We start from the raw sequence: 20646 nt of genomic DNA, 5'->3' as shown, positions 1-20646 counted from the left end.
GCGAGTTGTTTTTCCATCTGTGCAGGGGAACCGTGTTACTGTTACCCTTGAAGAAACAGTGAGGGGGGAATAAAAAAAATACAGTTTGTAAAAAAGAATAATGTATTAATCATAAGCATATCATCAATTCGATTTCCCAAGGGAATGCAAAATGTAAGTACATAGTTTGACAACTTTTTTTGACTCGAATTTCATTTTAGTTTCAGTCTTACAATGTTACATAAGGGGATTTCTTGATTAGCCATCCTCTGGACAATAGACGTTGGCTGAAAACAGCGAGTGTATGGTAACATGACGCTAGCTCACTAACAACAAGCTAGCTAGCTGCTCAAACACGCACGAGCTAGCTAACGTTAGCAGTCTGTGTTTGGTACGACTCGTCTGTTATTTTTTTATGGAAACTCGTTGAACGAGCTAACTGCTGTTAGCTAACTAATTGTAACAAATTAGCTAAGCTAGCTAGCGTAAAATACATTATCTTGGATTGTGATCTGTTTATAGCCAGACGCGTAGCTAGCTACGTTAGCAACAGCATCTCTTAGCAATATTTCATCTCAGATGAGCGTTTTAATAAGCCAACATCTCAATATCCGGCTAGTTAGTGTCCTAATAACAGTAGCTATTATGTTGAATTTCGCGAGTTCATAATGACATATTTGTCGATGGGCACAAGGTAGAAAACAACAAGGAACTAACTAATGATGCGCCCATATTCTATCTAGTTGGCTACCTGTTTATGGTTGCACGTGATGGCTACATACAGAAGCTAGAGTTGGTTATTATCTCTTGCATTTAGCATTTTCTGTAACACTGCGCTATAATTGCTCAATTGTGTTTGTGTGTGAGAGGGAGTGACAGTCAGTTAATGTTGGCATCCATATTATATGAATTAGCAGGAATATTGCCATTGTTGTTTGGAAACAAAATCTCAGTCTCAGATATATTCCTGAACGGTCTTTTCCATGTTCTTGTGGTGCAATAACAAAAGTGTGACATCTTTTTTTTTTTTTTTTTTACGAAATTCAAGTAACACAGAAGTATCACGCCAAGGTGCAACAACATCTTCATGTCCTATGATTTAACATTTGATACATTGAAATGTCAACAGAATGCAAAAAAATATACACAGGGGTTGATATTGATTTGCCCTTGGGAGTTGCAGGTGAGAAGGGGTATATCATCCACATGCTGCTCAGTGTTGTGGTCATATTTGATGCTAGACATGTCATTTTAGCAAGCTACGACCCCCACCATCTCAGATTGTTCTGAAATCGTTTCTGTAGTTAGACACAGATAAGATTAGCATTCCTGCAACATTATTTTGTTGAAATATTTTGATCTCTGAGAAATTAAGCTAATTGATCGCACCCAAATTGACAATTTAATTGAATAGGATTCATATAATAAATATAGTACCTAACATCTGATTTGGAGAGACATTTTTTTCTAACAGTGACTAAGACATGAGGATTCCAAAGAAATGGTCAAACGACCCCCCACGACAATCCCAACCCAACATCAGTATCAGTTCTCTATATCTGATAAGTATTACAGGTTGACTACACCGCTCGCATCGCAAAATAGAAATCTATATTATTCAATTATTGCACCAACGAGTGTCCGCATTGCCATGGGCTAAAATAGAAGTCAGTTCTATTTCTGATGCAGATCGCGCTGCAAGTCCTGCCTCTCCCATCTCCTCATTGGTTTATAGAAGCCGGTACCCATGTGCCTTCTCCTCATTGGTAATACCACGTGGGTGACTGAAAGACGACCGAGTTCGGTGGCAGTAATGCACCTAATTTATGAAAGTTGCCAATCACAATATAAAGTCAAGAGAAGAAAAAGCCAAGGAAGAGAGATGACTAGAAACGATTTGGTTGACCGTTTTATGTGTGGATTAATTGTCAGAGTAGAGGACCTTGTACAATTCAGGTAAAATAACAACTCAATGTTTATATCCCAGGACAAATTAGCTAGCAACAACAAGCTAGCTAAATAGGACAAATTAGCTAGCAAGTGCAAGCTAGCTAGCTAAATTGCCATAAAGGTTTGATGCTTTTTGACCTGTCCCCAAGTTAATGTTATTGGTTCAGAGTTTGTTTTGATATTTTAACTTGCGTGTCATGATCGCGTTTGATGTGGGGTGACAAAATACATTTATGCACGATGGCACATTCGCACAGCCGGTTTGAACTGCGGCTCAGATTATTGTTTCTTCATCCTATGTAATGTATTCTCAGTGACTTTTGTGCCCCCCCATTCAGAGAAATTAGTCATTGAAGTTTTTAGGTTTATGTCCCATCCTACATCTTGATATTACCAGGTTCTGACCACTAAATGGTGCTCTTCCTGCTGACAAGGCTGTTTTCCGCTGCAGTCATTTATGTGGTGTCGAACCATCGCAAAATCGCCACCATGCCTGAAAAATATGGAACATGAAAAAATATTTCTACCAAGGCGCACTGAAGATGATAAAACAGTCCACTTTTAATTTTCCTCTGAAAACAAAACAACTAATAGAATAGAACTAATAGAACTAAACAACTAATAGAAAAACTATCTACTATGGGGTAGTCTGATTTTTCTATTTGCGTAGTTGGCTTGGATTCCAGATTTCCATTCCTACTTTATTTATTTCTCAACGTCTGAATAGGCCCAGAGTTAACCGCCACCCAACCTCAAAAGATTTTTTGGGGAGTGACTTAAATTGTAATGAGACAGACAACATTTTTAGTTGAGCAAGAGTAGTGGCAACCAGGGAAAGTGTTGGAGGGGAAAATGGTGACATGAAGTGGGTTCTGTGACAAGTACAGTTTGGGCATATTACCCCAAGTTACCCTAACAGATAGGTCTACATATAGTCACTGTGTTTAAGTTTTTTGGGACATACATTTCAACACTAGTATGCTAACTAGGTAAAGTACCTAATTTGGGATCTATCTAATGATTAGCCCAATAGGGTAAATGCAGATAGGCTGAAGCATGGGGTTGCCTACTGTATTTATTTGTAGCCACTATGCTGCATCAGTTGGGCCTCGGGTGATTATGCCTATTGCTAATAGCATACCTGGTAATATATGCATGGACCAATATGTAAAATTAATTTTACCAATATATTATTGGACCCATTTCTGGAGGTGGAAATTATATTTTAAAAGGTGTCAGCGTAATTTCATTTTCATTCAATTTGGAGTAGTAAACCACCAGAACTCATCTTCTCAGTCTCCAATTACCGTTCCCCCTCACTGCTACACATTTTTCCAAAGGAAACATCAGGACAGGGTCTGACAGCAACCCGTGCTTTGGTTTTGTTTACCTGGCTAACGTTTCAGCATTTATGGTACAAACCCACATAGGTACCATTGGGAACTTGTTTCTCTTCCCAATATTACAGATAAAACTTGGTTGGGGGGGGGGGGTGACAAATAAAAGTATATTACAGTTCCATTTGAGGACAAAAACGCTGAATGCTGCGCCACACATGTTACAAAAAAGCTGGGAAGACATCTACGATGTACCGACCACTTCAACTGTATGTTATTAATAGGAGAACAGTAGGCAGTGAGAGAAAATGTTTCTTCGCCGTTGGGTACGACATCCCTTCTCCTAAAAGTGTGCACTTGCACACATCTCCCCCTCAGGTTGAAAAGCATAGGATCGGTGTAGGCGATGGCTGAAGGGACGTGCCCACTTGGGAGAATGGGGACGCAGCCTCTGTCTGCCAGTGTGGGAGGCGGGGGGGGTTTGTGACACTCAGACCTTACAGTCGTTGCATAACCATCTGAAGGAACAGTGTACAGGCCTTTGTATGTGAGGTGAGAGAAAACGGGAGCGACGACTATAGTCTGTGTGTCTTGGGTTAGCCTATATATCCTGCTGTTTAACACAGTCTGTCTGAGTTGCAAAGGCCTGTTATGTAACTGAGCTCTTATGTAATTGGCCAGCTCGCTCACACTCTTGCCGCCTCGCTCGCTCACACATATTCACTCATACTCACACACTCACACTTCGACACACACTCACAGAGCTTCCTTTCCTCTTTTTCTCTCTGATACTTTGAGAGTGCCTTCGGAAAGACGAAGGTAAAGCAACGACAGTTTGTTTTACTGTACTGCTCTATTTCATGCATCCCTCTATCATAGATGATGAATGTACAAAATGAATTGATTTATTGATGATAATTAACCAGCCTGTTTTACCCAACATAGTAATTTCATACCCTAGATCAAACTCTCCCCACTTTGCCAAGCTGAAAGAGAGAGTTCACCAAAATGACATGGGCATTTCCATGTAAACAAAAACATGAGCACCAACATGTGAAGTTCATAGGAGCATATCAAATGAAAGTTAAAAGTCTATTTATATATATATTGAAATCACGGCATATGTAAATTTTTCCATCCTAAAAATGAGGAATAAGCAGACTGATTTCTGCTCAAGCAGATAGAAAAATGGTTTTAGAAAACAACTACCAGAAAGAAAGTATTAGAACTAGATAAAAACAAAATAATGTTGACTTGAAGATCCCCTGCCAACTAATATCAACACTTATATTTAGTTCTGGAAGTTTAAGAAAGTTTAAGAAACACTGCCTCTACTGTTCACAGAAGCAACAAGTACAGGTATCCCTATCAATTAGTGTTTTTACTGATATCAATTTTGTTTAGTAATTGAGTGAATAAAACTCAAAATTGTTATTTCTGAAAAATTTGTCACGGAATTTTGACAATTTAATTGATTTACATTGGGAAATCATAGTAGTCACAAACCACAGTTGGGTTCACAAGTTTGGACAGTGGAGCAGTGTTTCCCAACCCTGGACCTCGATTATCCCCAACAGTACAGTTTCATTGTAGCCCTTGACATATACACCTCGTTCAACTCATGGAAGGCTTGCTGATTAGTTGACAAGTTTAATCCGGTGTGCATGTCCAGGGTTATGATACAAATGTGTAGTGTTGGGGATACTGGAGGACCAGGGTTGGGGAAACACTGCAGTAGAGTACAGTAGTGTTGTCACGATACCAGAGTTTTTTTAACTTCCATATCAGATTAGTATCACAATACTCAATACCAAAACAATACCATTGAAAGGGGAAAAAATGCATATTAGCCAAAGTCACAGAATGGCATTTGGTCCAGACAGAAACTCATCAACTCCTCTGTTCAATCGGTGGGCATCTTTTGAGTTCAATACCAATATTTTTTTTCAGAGACAGCCATGTATGCATTAATGAATCAATTACACAAATCAATTTGACTTAGTTTTTTACCAATATAACTACATAACAACATAATGGTAATAATTGTATTTGAATAGTATATCTCTTGAAGAACTGGGTAAATCCAGATATAGCCTAGGACTATTCACAATACAGGTGAATGCATATTCAACAGGAGTGAGTGTGTGCATGCATTGAGTTATCGAGCTTGTTTTGGGCTGATTTCATGGGGCTACAGATGACAATCCGTTTCCCTTCAATTTGGGACTTAATTTCTTGTACTGTTCAACAGCATTTGCATAGAAGTAGTTTCTTTTTTATAAAAGTGAGCGTTGTCTCTTTAACCCGTAATGACGTCATTCACAAGGCAAGAGGGGAGCAGCCCGTCGGAGCCCTATTCAGTTCGCTGAGGCAATAGATCATCTTTGGGAGAGACGTGAGTGAGAGGCCGATCGGCTTTGAAGTCAGAATATTTAGCGTAATGATTTGCGAACAAAGTACTGGGGTAGGGAATTGATGTTGGCTTCAACTGTAAGCTAGCAAGGATAGTTCGCCTACAAAGCTGGAAGATACCGGTATCGTCATGCATGGTAAAGTGTTCTAGCCAGACTAGCCTGTATGGACATTGTTTTGCAAACAGCAATTAACAGTTTCACAATGCCGTGTCGCGTTATTTAAGTGTGTTAACTTCTGTGCAGCGTGAGTAGGGAGCAAACATGATGCAGGCTAAGTGGAGCAGTGCGCTAGCGCTATAAGGGGTACGTCGGCTGCGCTGGTATAGACTTGAGCCGTGAGACACATTTGACAGAAGTACCGAAAGTAACAAGAATTCTAGTACCAAACCATTTTTGATGTTCTAGTATCTAAAAGGTACCGGAGTTTTGTTATACCACACAGTAGAGTACAGTAAAGAAAATTAGAGTACAATACTGTACAGTAGAGTTCAGTACAGTACACAGTAGAACACACAAGTTGAGCACACTGTTCTGTATTGTACTGTGCTGTGCTGAACTCTACTGTACTAAACTCTACTTTACTGTACTCTACTCTTCTGCGCTGTACTCTGATGTCCAAACTTGTGAGGGCTCCAGAGTGGTGCAGTGGTCTAAGACTATGCATCTCAGTGCAAAAGGTGTCACTTCAGTAACCTGGTTCAGTACCTGAATCCAGGCTGCATCACACCCGGCCGTGATTGGGAGTCCTATAGGGCGGCACACAATTGGCCCAGCGTCATCCAGGTTTGGCCGGGGTCGGCCATCATTGTAAATAAGAATTTGTTCTTAACTGACTTGCCTAGTTAAGTTCTGGTGACTTCACTAGTTGAGTTCTGGTGGCTTAAAGAAACATAGACGTCTATGATTGGTACAGATTTGGTCCAGTCTGGACTAACCTCTTGTTTTGGGGTGGGGCTCATAAGAATATGTGTGTAGAATAATACCCAAAGATGCAAAGGAGGATATTGCATATTTCCACCTTTTTGTGTTCATCTTCAGGGTACATCACCATGACATTCATATCCATAGTTTCTGTATAGTACAGCTCAGGGACCCATGATGTAATTCTTTTACCGGGTTTAAATCCACTTCATTTTGGTTGGATTAAATGCGGAAGACACATTTCAGTTGAATGCATTGTTTTACAACTTACTAGGTTTCCTTCCTTTGCTTAATGTATTTCAATAACCAAAATATAATATTTTTTTTTTCAACTCGGTATGTCATAGCTGACACCCCATTCTTTCTGCAGATATGGTTGAATCTTTAATTCGCAGCAGATATTTCAGTTTTTGGGATGGGGTTGGGATAGGGTTTCCTTACCTTGATTTAGCCTCGGTTTTTGGGAAAATGTGGACACGTAAAAAACAGAGGGAGATTATGCAGAAATGTTGTTACCGAACTTCGTATCTGCACTGTTTTTACAGTAAATGTGTTTTTGTAAAGTAGTCCTTGTGCATGGAGTTCAACTTTGAAATCAATGGTTGTTGTTTGGCATACCAATCTGAGTCTGTGTAATTCTGTTACCGTGGAATTGGCCACATATTGGTTTCCTTACCTTGATTTAGCCGAGGTGAACTATCCATTTTTAAAGGGGGTCTCCATTTTGTTGTGCTTTGTTTGACCGTTGGCTTTAAGTGATGTGTATTGTATTGCAGGTACTCCCAGTGACTATGTGTGTAGGTAATGCTCTCTGAGCCCTGCAGGACGTCATGTCTGAAGAGGCCATCTCAGGAAGTGACCTGGACCCCAGCGTTAACAGCGAAGACGAGGATCTGGAAGAGGAGGAGGAGGAGGAGGAGATTGAGGATGAAGATGAGGGTGACAACGATGGGGATGATGAAAATGATGCAGTTGGTGAGTGACATGGCTGGTGTCTTGTCTCCGACTTAATACTCACAATTAGTACTGGTTCAGAACAGAAGACATTCTGAATTAGAAGCACTTCTAATCTAAAGACTTGAAGTCGGGGGTGCACGTTGTGAACAGCGGAGTTGCGCTGCCTTCCGCGACAACTGAAAGCGCCAGGCTAAACTTCTACGCTGTTGTAATGCCGCAGCTCTTACGTGCTTTTACATTGCAGCGGAGGGAACCGGGCACGTGCGCAGATACTGTGTACGAGTGCATCGTTTTGCATTGCTCTCACCAGCAATACTCTCAGTTCATGTTGCTGCTTGTGGCAGCGTCATATTGCCAAGTCTCAGTTTAACAATGGTTGCAAAGCTGCCAGCTGCTAAGAAAAAGTGAATCAACTAGTTTTTTTTTTTTTTTTGTCAAGTCTGATGCAAAACATAGGCTGTCTGTATTTCAAATATGATCTAATGTCGTCAACCAATCAGTTACAAAGTCTGGCACGCTATTCCCTACGTAGTGCCCTGCATCAGGGGACCTGGTCAAAAGTAGTGCACTACATAGGGAACAGGGTGCCATTTTGGGAGGGAGTCAGGCAGTGAGCCGGGCACTCGGAGAGAGTCTGATCCGCCAAGGCCCACATTGCCAGACGGACCAGTTTTGAGCGTGTTAGAGGTAGGAGAGTCCAGGTCAGGGTTTGATGACCGCTTCTGTAACGAGACTTCCAGCCTGGAGCTGCCGGCATCTCTCAAACGACGTGTTCAATGCCAGGAAAGTGAGAGGCTGCCAGGGGTAACACCAGGCAACCCCCGCTCATTCTCATACACTCGGGCATGACTGTCGAGAAGGATGGGAGTGTAATGAAGACACTGGCTGCGTCAACAAATGGCACCCTATTCCCTATTAAGTGTACTTCTATTGACCAGTGCCCATAGGATCAGAGCCTTGGGCAAGCCCCACTGACACACACACTCAGCCTGGGTGGAAGGGAGTCTAATGAAGACACTGGATACGTCACCATTGGCACCCTATTCCTAGTGTACTACTTTTGACTGGTTAGACGTAGTGCACTATTTAAGGGAATAGGGTGCCATTTGGGAGGACCGACACTGACTGTAACGCCAGTCTGACTGGGGCCGGACACTCACGTCTGTCTGACTGGGGCCGGACAGTAACGGTCATGAATGGACCATAGAGAAGATGATCAGTTGGCCCAGTAAACAATACAAGAGTTAGGATTTAGGGATGGTTTCCCTGATAAATCATTAAGCCTGATCCTGAACTAAGAATCTTGTTCATTGGAGATTCTTCAGCTCATTGACCAGACACAGATTAAGCCCAGGCCTGGACTTTAGAATTAGTTGATTGATTGTCATTCTCTGCTCCTCTCTCCCACAGATTGGCCAGAGAGTGGCCAGGGCAGTACAGAGACGGAGACCCAGGGAGGGAGGGACTCCCCCTCGGCTACCTCACCCTCAGAAAAGACTCCCTCTGAGCCCCCGTCTCAGCCAACCTCCCAGCCCCCCTCCAGGGCTTCCTCCCGGCCCAACTCTAGGCCTGAGTCTCGCTCCCAGCCCCCCTCTGGCCCCAGTTCCCAGCCTCCTTCTCGCCCTGAGAGCCCCAGCCAGGACAAGCCATCTGCGGGCAAGAAGAAAAAACCGAGGGCCTCAAAGTCCCAGGCCCCATCGTCCTGTTCTGAGACCCCCAGCAAGGACAAGACCTCAGTTGGCAAAAAGAAGAAACCGAGAACCTCTAAGTCTAAGGAGCCTAAGCCTGCTAAACCCTCGAAGACAGTACACATGAGGAAGAACATCAGGTAGGTACACTCATCTGTTTGATAACAAGGGGTTGAAACCACCCTGTCCTCTTCCTCTAACGCCCTCCCCCTGTCCTCTTCCTCTAACGGCTTCCTCTAACGCCCTCCCCCTGTCCTCTTCCTCTAATGCCCTCCCCCTGTCCTCTTCCTCTAATGCCCTCCCCCTCCCCTCTTCCTCTAACGCCCTCCCCTCTTCCTCTAACGCCCTCCCCTCTTCCTCTAACGCCCTCCCCTCTTCCTCTAACGCCCTCCCCTCTTCCTCTAACGCCCTCCCCTCTTCCTCTAACGCCCTGTCCTCTAACGCCCTGTCCTCTAACGCCCTGTCCTCTAACGCCCTGTCCTCTAACGCCCTGTCCTCTAACGCCCTGTCCTCTAACGCCCTGTCCTCTAACGCCATCCCCCCCTGTCCTCCTCCTCTAATGCCCTCCCCCTGTCTTCCTCCTTTAACGTCCTCCTCCTCTAACGCCCTCCCCCCTGTTCTCCTTCTCTCCTCTAACCCATCTTCCTCTCCTCCCAACAGGACGCTGCTGAAGGAGCACCAGATGGAGGCAGTAACCAAAGCAGCCCAGCAGGAGGAGTTAGAGAGGCTGAGGCGTCTGGAGCAGCAGAGGAAGGACTTCATGGCACCACCCATCCAAGAGTTTTCTCCAGCAGGTGAGAGTCCTATTTCAGCCTGAAGCCCTCTGGACACTGCCTGTCATAGAGGGGCTCTATTTTGTGGTTTGTCATACAAAGGATTCTGTAGGGCCCTATAAAATATTACAACTTTTTTTTTTTTTCAAAATTCCATTTTTCTCTATTTTGTTTTTCCAGGTTCAAGTTTTCAAATGTTCATGTTTCTTCTCTCAAAATCACACTTTTTTTTATATATATAGAAAAACAACCCAATTGGATGTTGTAAATCCACAACTCTGCTTAAACCACATCAGGAGACCACTTTTGAGGTCTCGGAAAATCTAAGAAATTCAGATTTTCGAGTGTAGTGACACTTTAATTAAATTGTGCACCAGCAGAGAGGCCATTGTTTGGTTAGCGACGTTTCTATAGTTCTCATGTGATGGCAGAGTTTGTGAATTAGAAGACTTCCAAACCTCTCTGCCAATAACAGCTTGTTTTTAGTTTCCCCCTCCTCGCTCAGACCACTCCCATACAGTCCGAGCAAAATGATTTCTTGAGAAACTGCTCTTTTGACCATTAAAATTGAAACATAGTCTACTTTGTAGTTAACATTTAGTTGAGAATGTTTTTGGGAAATCCATTCCATCTCTACTAGAAGATGACTGTCATCAGCATCACCTCTGACAGGTTCTCTAATCGCTGACTGCATTCCTGTGCCGTTTCCAAAAGTTGCAGGAAAATATGAATCATTGATGCATTTTGTTAATGTCTTATGATTAATTTGGGCAAATTAATTACTTTTCTAATAAGCTGAATATATTCGGTTGATTTCCTACCAAGTTCAATAAATGTTTTAATATGGTTGAATACAGTTTTAATGTATGGATTCCGTCTGCGTTCTCCACAACGCGGATTTTATAGAGCCCTAATTCTTCCACCCCATGGTCGAGGGAGATTTAATTTTCCTAACCTCTTACTTATTTCCTGTCTTTGCATGTCTCTCTCTCTAACTCTCTCTCTGACTTTATTCACATGGAACGTTAAATCCCTTACGTTGTCAAAGGTTAAAAAAATAGCAACAATGGTTGGTGCGCTATCTCTCATCTCCCCCTCTCCTCCAGTGGAAGCGGTGTCAGGGAGGCCTGGAGAGGAGGAGTTTCAGGGCCAGGGGTCGTTAGAGGCTGCTTTCCTAGCCAGGCAGGACGTAATCTGCCTGGACAGCAGTGACAGCAGTGGAGAGGAGGAGGAGGAGGAGGACGCCAAGCCACCAGCTATCCCCGCTATCACACCCACTATCAGAGACGGTAAGACCGGTAGAAGGACTGCTAAAACGGAGGGAACAACCATCACCCTCTGTCTAGTAGGGTTGTCATAGACACGTTACCAGTATCACGATACTACGATACTCAAATTTCCATGGCAAAAACACAAAGCAGACTTCACTATTTGGTCCTTTTTAAAAGGGGTAGTTTGGAATTCTGTCAGTGAGGCCCTTCATCTACTTCCCCATAGTCAGATTAACTTGTGGATACCATGTATGTATCTTCGTCCAGTGTGAAGGTTAGAGGTCATTTTGGAAGTCTACAGGAATAGATTTTGTCATTGTGCTAACACTAGTTAGCAATGGCGCTAACGCTAGCAACTTCTTTCAAACCAAAATGGTATCCACAAGTTTATCTGACCCTGGGGAAGTAGATAAAGGTCCTCATTGCCAAAATCCCAAACTATCCCAGTGACATGTTTTGTGTGCCAATAGCTTGGGAAATGAACAAATATGACTCTGGGTAACGACGCAAGGCTATGTGTTTCCTTGAGAAATGAAGTCCGCTTCTTATTTTATTGATTCCTTGCCATGCTACTTCTGAGTATAGTGATACAGGTATTGTGACAACCCTACTATCTACACTACAGGCTTAGAGCCAGACATTCTAGGTAAAAACCTAGTTATAAGGATCCTTGGTTAGACAAACAGGAACATATACACAGTTCTTGGTTAGTACTAAAAATGCTGTATCTAGAGTGAGCACAGACCTCATAATTACTTAATAATCTATGTGAGTCATAATGTCATGTTTAGCTGTCAGGTTATGAACGGTTAATGTCATGAATAGATAGATATACATTCCCTTGCTCTGGACCAAGCCTTCTCTACATTGGAAATAAGTGTGTTATAAAGCTTTCACTTTTTACATTTTTAACTGTTATTTTGTTTTTTATCCTCCCAAAAATAAATAAATGCATCAAATTCAATCAAATTCTTCCCCAACTCAGACGTGATCGAGCTGAGCTCTGGGGACGACGACACACTGCCGATCAGCAGCGAATCGGCCAATGAGGATGAAGGTGCGGGGGGCACGGAGGAGAGCAGCGGAGCGCACATCAATGACTCACTCAACCAACCGGACGCCCAGGGGAGGGTCCTGGTCAACATCAACCACCCAGCGGAGGAGGAAGACCTGTACCTCGTCCCACAGCTGGCTCGTGCAGTCAAACCTCACCAGGTAGTACGGGGAGCTCCACTGGGCCGTCACAACGGTCCAATTTCCCGTACACAGATTAAGCCTAGTCCTGGATTTAAAAAACCTACCTTCTCACTGGTTAATCTCCATTGAAAGTGTTTTTAAGTCGAGGACTAACGTCAAGCCATGTCTGGGAAACCGGTCCTCGTCTTCTAGCCGCTGCAGTGGACGCGTGACTTTGGCCGGCGGGAGCAGAGCGTGAACCACTTTGTCAATGTGGTCTCGAATTTGTGAAAAAAAGAACTGGTGTAATTTTACGCTTAGGCTTCATTGCCATTTTTCGGGGGGAGCGTCTCCCGCTCTGCAAAGGTAACACGGCCAGTGTAGCATGCCTGTAAGCCCTTATCCTGCACCGTGAAACGCGGAGGCCAAGGTGTACTCTACCGTACACGTATGAAGATAGTTCAGACGTGACATCATTCACTTTTTCCATCGCCGATCTCCTCTTCACTCGGCTCTTGATTCACCTCTCGCTCTCACCCGTTGCTTTCCATCTCTCTTTCCCCTCCCTCCCTGCCAGGTTGGTGGGATCCGGTTCCTCTATGACAACCTGGTGGAGTCTCTGGAGCGCTACAAGGGCAGCAGCGGGTTTGGCTGTATCCTGGCCCACAGCATGGGCCTGGGTAAGACCCTGCAGGTCATCTCCTTCATAGACATCCTGCTGCGACACACCGGGGCCCACACCGTACTGGCCATCGTCCCTGTGAGTTCACGGATAGAGAGAGTGGCTGGGTGTGTGGTTTGAGTGAGTGTGTGTGTGTGTGTGTGTGTGTTTCTCTTTGTCTCTCTTCCTTTCTCTCTCTCTCTGCTCTCTGTGCATCTCCCCTGTCTGTCGGTATCGCTGTCTGTCTTGTGTGTGTGTGTGTGTGTGTGTGTGCATACATCTATCTAGCTTTTTCTCTCTCTCTCCCCCAGGTGAACACGCTCCAGAACTGGTTGGCAGAGTTTAACCTGTGGCTCCCATCACAAGAGGCCCTGCCCCCTGATAGTGACCCTGCCACAGTCGCAGGACGCACCTTCAGAGTCCACATCCTCAATGACGAGCACAAGTACGTAACATTATATAGTAGAGCGAGCTAACACACTTTTGTGTGTTATATCCATAACACAAAACGCACTAACTAGTATGTGTGCGTGTTTACCAATTTTGACGTGTGTGTGTGTGTGTGTGCCCTACAGAACCACGGTGGCCCGGGCTAAGGTAGTGGAGGACTGGTCACGTGACGGGGGCGTGCTACTGATGGGTTATGAGATGTACCGCCTGTTGTCCCTGAAGAAGAGCTTTGTGACGGGCAGGAAGAGGAAGTCCAAGAAGCCCCAGGGACCCGTCATCATCGACCTGGACGAAGAGGACAGGCAGCAGGAGCTCATGAAAGGTCAGGGGTTAGAGGTCGCTGCGGGGCCCGCTGTAGGCGGATCTAGGGCCGTAGTCGTCTGAGTAGATGTGCTGATCTAGGATCAGGTCCCACCTGTCCATCTAATATTATTCATAGTGATCTAGAAGGCAAATCTGATCCTCGATCAGACCTCCGACATGAAACACCTGATCTATTGAAAATGCGAGATTGAGAGTTGACGTTGGACAATAATGCTTTATCGATATCTGCATAAATTACCATTATTCAAATGCCAAGGCTGATGTATTTTCTGCACATCAATAACATCATAGTGAATGAAAATGATGTTGTTAATCACTACTGATAGTACATTAGTGTTATTTGATTTATTCATCAGGCATTCCCGTAAGCTGTGTTTTACGCTCTCCTTTGTCACACACCTATACACACATACACTCTCCCTCTACTCCTCCATACATTTCCTCAACCTGTGTTTTGCGCTCTCTCTACCTCTCCACCTACCCACCCAGGTATCGAGAAGGCGCTGGCCAGGCCCGGTCCAGACGTGGTGATCTGTGACGAGGGCCACCGCATCAAGAACTACCACGCCAGCACCTCGCAGGCCCTGAAGAACATTCGCTCCAGGCGACGCGTGGTCCTAACGGGCTACCCCCTCCAGAACAACCTGATAGAGTACTGGTGCATGGTGGACTTTGTCAGGCCTGACTTCCTGGGAACCAGGCAGGAGTTCAGTAACATGTTCGAGAGGCCCATTCTGAACGGGCAGTGTGTGGACAGCACGCCACAGGACGCCAGGTTGATGAGGTACAGAAGCCACGTGCTGCATAGCCTGCTGGAGGGGTTCGTCCAGAGGTAAGTTCCACAAATAGGATTTCTCCTGGCTTAATCAAGAATTCCCACTTTGCTCACATTATCCTCCATTCGCATATTATTTGCACAACCCTTTCCCCTGACTTAACCAAAATCCTGATCTCAAGTTGTCCAATAGCCATATGTATCGAGGATCATACATTATCGCATTACTCAAGAGCAGAGAACAGCCTTACTGGTGTTTAGGGAGAAGATTTTGGGTGACCCAGGCATCATCCCCAATCCCAAATCAACCCCTAGCCCCTACTCTCTCCTATAGCTCTTTGAATTGTCTAGGTATACGTACTAGTACTAAGCTGATCTTTGCGCGTTGTTTCCTCCATGTCTGTCCCAGGCGAGGCCACGACGTGCTGAGGGACCAGCTGCCCTCCAAGGACGAGCACGTGATCATGGTGCGCCTGTCGCCCCTGCAGAGGGCCCTTTACGCTGAGTTTATGGACCGCTTCAGAGAGGCAGGTAACAGCGGCTGGCTGGGCCTCAACCCGCTGAAGGCCTTCTGCGTCTGCTGCAAGGTTAGTCTGAGATGACTTCACTGGTGCTGTGGGGTTAGGCAGGCAGACAGAGAGCCAGGCAACAGCAGCTACACAATTTCGGATGATTTGGAGATGAAACGCAGGGACAAATGCTAATTCTGGGGATATTGTCTTGCATTGGATTTGTGCTACAAATTCTAAAAAGTTAGCATTTGGAGACAGTGGCCAGGTAATCAAAACCGAAGCATGGATTGCTGTCATAGCTTGTCCATAGACTGCTTACAGGATAAGGAAACCAATATGTAATTTGGGTGAAATGTCCCTTTAAGCAGTCAGGCTAATCAGCCTACTTTTGACACCTGGACCAGAGTAACATTATTGTCGTGTGTGTGTGTAGATCTGGAACCACCCTGATGTGCTCTATGAGACCCTTCAGAAGGAGAACCTGGCCAACGAGCAGGATTTGGACTTGGATGACATCACGGCGGCCACCAACCCCCGCTGCCCTGGCGCTGGCCTGAAGGCCAAAGCGGCCGACTCGGCCAACAGCCGGTCCAACATCACCCTGCCCCCGCTCAACCCCATCCAGGAGAGAGCCAATCAGGTTATCACCTACGAATGGGTACGCCTTGACACCTCTCTCTGTCTCTGTCCTCCCTCCCAACCCACCCGCTGGTTGGTTGGCTGGAATTTTGTCAGGTACTTCTCCTGAGTTAGTCTGGTCAAACCACACCGAACGTTGCTGTGTCTAGTTAAACCAGGCTACCTTAGTGTTGGGAAAAATGAAAAAATAACACCATTATTGCAAAATTATTGCATGAATTTCCACTATGGGGATTCTAACGTAGGGCTGTTACTTTGACTATTTACGCCACACCAGCGGTCACGAGTCATGATGGCAGTCAAATTCCATGTGACCGTTTAGTCACGGTAATTAGGCTACTCCAAGCTCTGGTGCTGCTGCTGGTCATTAGTAGCCTACCAAACTTGCTAACTGCCTGATACTCAGCACTCTATTGTCCCTCTAATCACTCTGACATCAATGCAAATGTTCTCAAATATCAAATCAAACACTTCATGAGAGCCCATGTGCTCATGTTGCGCAACCTTTCTATAGGCTATGCAATTGTGGGAGAAAACAGAGGGATGGCCACTATTAAAAAGAGGAGGACACCATCCGCTTTCTATAGTTTAGGCCTACTATATTTATTTCTCAGCCTTCCTAATATTAAGCACATTGCTTCTCTATAAAAACAGGATTATAGCCTACCAGGTTGGCATGAAAATGAACCGTGGGAGAAGCGTCCTCCATTCGCTATTTAAGTGCATAGATTCCTTTTTTTCCCCCCGCTGCCCCTGTTTCGAGCCCGGTGCATGATAAATCAAAACGAATTTCACACATATATTATTTAGTATATGTAAAGACAAGATTAAATCAAGAATGAGTGACAATATTAGCCTATCGCTATCATTTATATATTATCACTTTTGAATGATGCCCAGCTTAAGGCAAACGGTGCATGTTTATTTTTTGCGACCTTTTTCAAATCTTAGTCGCACACCTCATGTAGCCTAACCCATAGGCCTATATGTTTTGATCAGGTTTGTATCACACCTCATGTAGCCTAACCCATAGGCCTATATGTTTTGATCAGGTTTGTATCACACCTCATGTAGCCTAACCCATAGGCCTATATGTTTTGATCAGGTTTGTATCACAACTAAAGTGGCCAAATAACTTCTTAATGGGTATAGAGCCTAACTGGCATACAGTGGTTCCTCCTTTTAAAAGTTGCGAGATTACGCCGTGGGACTTAGAGGTAATTCTTGGTTTAGTACTGTACCCTGCGTTTAGTACGGTACCCTGCGTCACCACTTCATTCCTCCAGACCAGCGCAAGGGGGGAGTTAGAGCACTGATTATGCTTTTTGGGTCCTACTGTGTCACTAACTGACAATGAATGGGCGACATAAACCTAAATAGAAACTGATAATTGTGCTCAACCTCAATATTTCTTACTAAAACTGTTCTTACAGTAAGGTTGTTAATCTTTTATTTTGTTAGGATTATTTTGCTCTTACTGTAGCACTATGTCACTTCCGACCGGTCACGTTGTACAGAGCCTGAGTGGCGCAATGGTCTATAAGACACTGCAAAGTACTGCGAGCTGTGTTGCTACAGATGCTGGTTTAATACCCTTGGCCCCATCCTGCCACACTTTAAGGGGCATTGCACTAATAATGATGCTGGCTAGTGAAACGTTCCCGCTGTTCTGTTCTTAGTACCAGTCTGCAGGTTCAAACTAAAAAAAATGAACTAATAATGGCATCTTTATGCGTTCATTAATAAAATTATAAAAATGTTTTTTTTAGTTATTGATCCATAACAAATTACTATGGGAATAAATATCACTGAATTACCATTAAATTACAGAAATATCCTCCAATCCTCTATATGTAATTATTGGCCGAGAGTCACGTAATGTTTTTCGATATACTGTAGGCCTACTGTTGGCGACATGAGTCTCACTAGTGTTGAGTAATATGGTGTAGGTCTTATTTATAAATGGAGCATATTGCAGTTCGAAACAATAGGATTTATTTAACGAGACAAGTCAGTTAAGAATTTGTTTTTATTTACAAGGACGGCCTACTCCTTCCTCCCCATCGGGGAATTGAACCCCGGTCTCTAGTACAGCCATTTATTGAAGGCTACCAAATGCTTCTCAAAGATGCCTTCTGGTGGTCAAGCTAGCACTAACTAGCATTAATAGTACCAGTGGTTCACACTTAAATAACCTGCCATAGAATTCTGCGGCACCATGCAAGCTGCGCCGCAGTACGCTGCAATGTTTGAAGGAGGAACCACTACATATGCAGTGATTGAGTTTCAAGCAGTGGTGGAAAAAGTACCCTATTGTCATTACTTGAGTAAAAGCAAAGATACCCTAATAGAAAATGACTCAATTGAAAGTCACCCAGTAAAATATCACTTGAGTAAAAGTCTAAAAGTATTTGGATTTAAGTATTTAAGTATCAAAAGTATAAATCATTTCAAATTCCTTATATTAAGCGAACACAGCACCATTTTCTTGTTTTTTTAAATTTAAATTTAAAGAAAGAATAAGGTCAATAACGTTAAATTTACAGATAGCCAGAGGCAAACTCCAACACATGTGTGTTAAGTGAGTCCGCCAGATGAGAGGCAGTAGGGATGACCAGGGATGTTCTCTTGATGTGTGTGAATTGGACCATTTTCCTGACCTGCTAAGCATTCAAAATGTAACGAGTACTTTTGGGTGTCAGGGAATGTATGTAAAAAGTAAATTTATTTTCTTTGGGAATGTTGTGAATTAAAAGTAAAAGTTGTCAAAAATAGAAATAGTAAAGTACAGAGCCCAAAAATGACTTATGTAGGACTTTACACCACTGGTTTCAAGTTTGGGGATGATAATTTTCACCATTAAAAATACACCTTTAATAAAAGTATTACATGTATTTGTGTGCACTTTTGAGATTGGTGTTTTCCTGCTAATGGAACATTTGCGGTTGTAGCCTACTGCCGTGTGCGCATTGATGTGCTTATAATGTGAAGAAATAGCCTAATAGGTTATCTACATTTTATGCTAAACGTTCTATTCTGTTGCGTCAGGCTCATTGCTTAAAACAGTTATTTTTTATGATAGTGATTGTATTAATTGGGATCGATCGCATCCCACAACTATCCCGGACTGTTGGGAATGAACGACCACAGCCCTATTCTAACGTTTATATTGTAAAACGTTAGACCTCCCCTTGGTGTGAAAGAATGGACAGCTTCACTCACCCACTTCCTGTCCTGTTCCATCTCTGTTCAGGCCAAGGACATCATGAGCAACTACCAGACTGGAGTTCTGGAGAACTCAGCCAAGATGCTGCTGCTCTTCCATCTGATCGACGAGAGCGTGATCAGAGGAGACAAGATCTTGGTCTTCAGGTTGGATCTATTCCTACGGCTCTTTTGGAGTGTGTTTTATGTACATCATCGGTTTGAATGAAGTGTTTTCTCTATGAGCATACTCTTATACTCTAATGTTATTGACCTTTTTCTTGCAGAGGACGGAAATGTGTGTTTTTGCTTTTTAACCTAGAAGTATCCATATGGTTAAAGTTAACTGACTTTAACGTGTTTTTAACGTGTGTGTGTCCATCAGCCAGAGCTTGTCCACCCTGACCGTCATTGAAGACTTTCTGACCAGACGGCCAATACCAGCAGGCCGTGTCTCCCCGAACAACCATGGCCAGAACCAGACCTGGGTCCGCAACATCAACTACTACAGTGAGTCATCGTCCACACGGCCCTGTTCCCATGGCAACCACTACTCCCGGGACGGTGTCAGTGTCATCGAGCCCATGGCAACCCTTTGACTCTCTGTGTCGGCTCAGCTGTGAACCCAGATCTAATTTAGATGCCCACTAACGTACTCTGTTGTTCCAGACTATTACACCGGAGTTGTTTTCACAGCAAATTGTCCTGTGACATGTACTTGGCTTCAAACTGATAACTTTACTCGTCTACACTCTCACTTTGCCATTTTCTCAACCATCAGGGCCCATATTCATAATCTCAGAATGGGAGTGCTGATCCAGGATCAGGTCACCTCTGTCCATTCGTTATAATCTCAGTCGGGAAAAAAACAATGAATGAATCTGAGCGGCCCAGGTGTTTTTCTTTTTCTTTATGAAGTCATACCGCCCCCTACTGCACTGACCACCGCACTACACTAGATCCACTAGTGAAGTACTTATTGCGTCCCAAATGGCTCCCTATTCCCTACATAGTGCACTACTTTTTACCAGAGCCCTACATAGGGAAATAGGGTGCCATTTGGAACGCAAGACGATTTGACTGGAATCGTCCCATGTTGCTAATGTGGTGAATGTGTCTTATCTGTCAACCCCCAGGGTTGGATGGGAGTACGTCTGCTTCAGAGCGAGAGAGACTCATCAACCAGTTCAACGACCCAGAGAACACCTCCACGTGGGTCTTCCTCCTGTCAACGAGGTACTAGACTATACACACACTGATACGCATAGAAGTGAAATTGCTGTGATCTGATGGCTTCTGCCCTTTCTAATAATTATATTTCTATGCTTATATATTGTTCAATCAAATACACAACAAATACTGTGTTAACACAGGCAGCCCAATTCTGATTATTTTTCCACTTATTGGTCTTTTGACCAATCAGATCAGCTCGTTTGCCTATAATTGGGCAAACGATCAGAATTGGGCTGCCAGTGTAAACGAAGACAAATACACTCAATTAGACACACTCGCTCACAGATATTTTTTCACACACACAATTGCATATATTCCCCCTTCCTTTTGCATAGAAGTCAACAGCTGAACAGGGAACTTGATCAGCTGTTCACTTAGGCAT

At 43.9% G+C, this 20646-nt stretch overlaps 1 protein-coding gene across 3 annotated transcripts in view; it reads left to right on the top strand.

Annotated features, from left to right (window-relative positions):
* Positions 1 to 27: 27 nt before the first annotated feature.
* Positions 28 to 20646, top strand: part of rad54l2 (RAD54 like 2) — a 36124-nt gene continuing 15505 nt past the window's right edge. The window contains exons 1-15 of one of the 3 annotated variants that reach the window (XM_064965695.1): positions 28 to 153; positions 7378 to 7576; positions 8969 to 9386; positions 9907 to 10040; positions 11126 to 11308; positions 12276 to 12505; positions 13044 to 13226; positions 13439 to 13572; positions 13703 to 13899; positions 14391 to 14733; positions 15086 to 15263; positions 15622 to 15846; positions 19081 to 19199; positions 19417 to 19541; positions 20168 to 20267. In XM_064965695.1, the coding sequence (XP_064821767.1) occupies positions 7432 to 7576; positions 8969 to 9386; positions 9907 to 10040; positions 11126 to 11308; positions 12276 to 12505; positions 13044 to 13226; positions 13439 to 13572; positions 13703 to 13899; positions 14391 to 14733; positions 15086 to 15263; positions 15622 to 15846; positions 19081 to 19199; positions 19417 to 19541; positions 20168 to 20267 (2714 nt within the window). In that variant the 5' untranslated portion in view covers positions 28 to 153; positions 7378 to 7431. The other 2 variants (XM_064965698.1, XM_064965697.1) reach the window with 2 other exon arrangements.

Source organism: Oncorhynchus masou, chromosome 5 (genome assembly GCF_036934945.1).
Source record: "Oncorhynchus masou masou isolate Uvic2021 chromosome 5, UVic_Omas_1.1, whole genome shotgun sequence".
Classification (NCBI taxonomy): Eukaryota; Metazoa; Chordata; class Actinopteri; order Salmoniformes; family Salmonidae; genus Oncorhynchus; species Oncorhynchus masou.
Note: the sequence above shows the minus strand (reverse complement) of the source record. Positions and strands in the feature narration are given on the sequence as shown.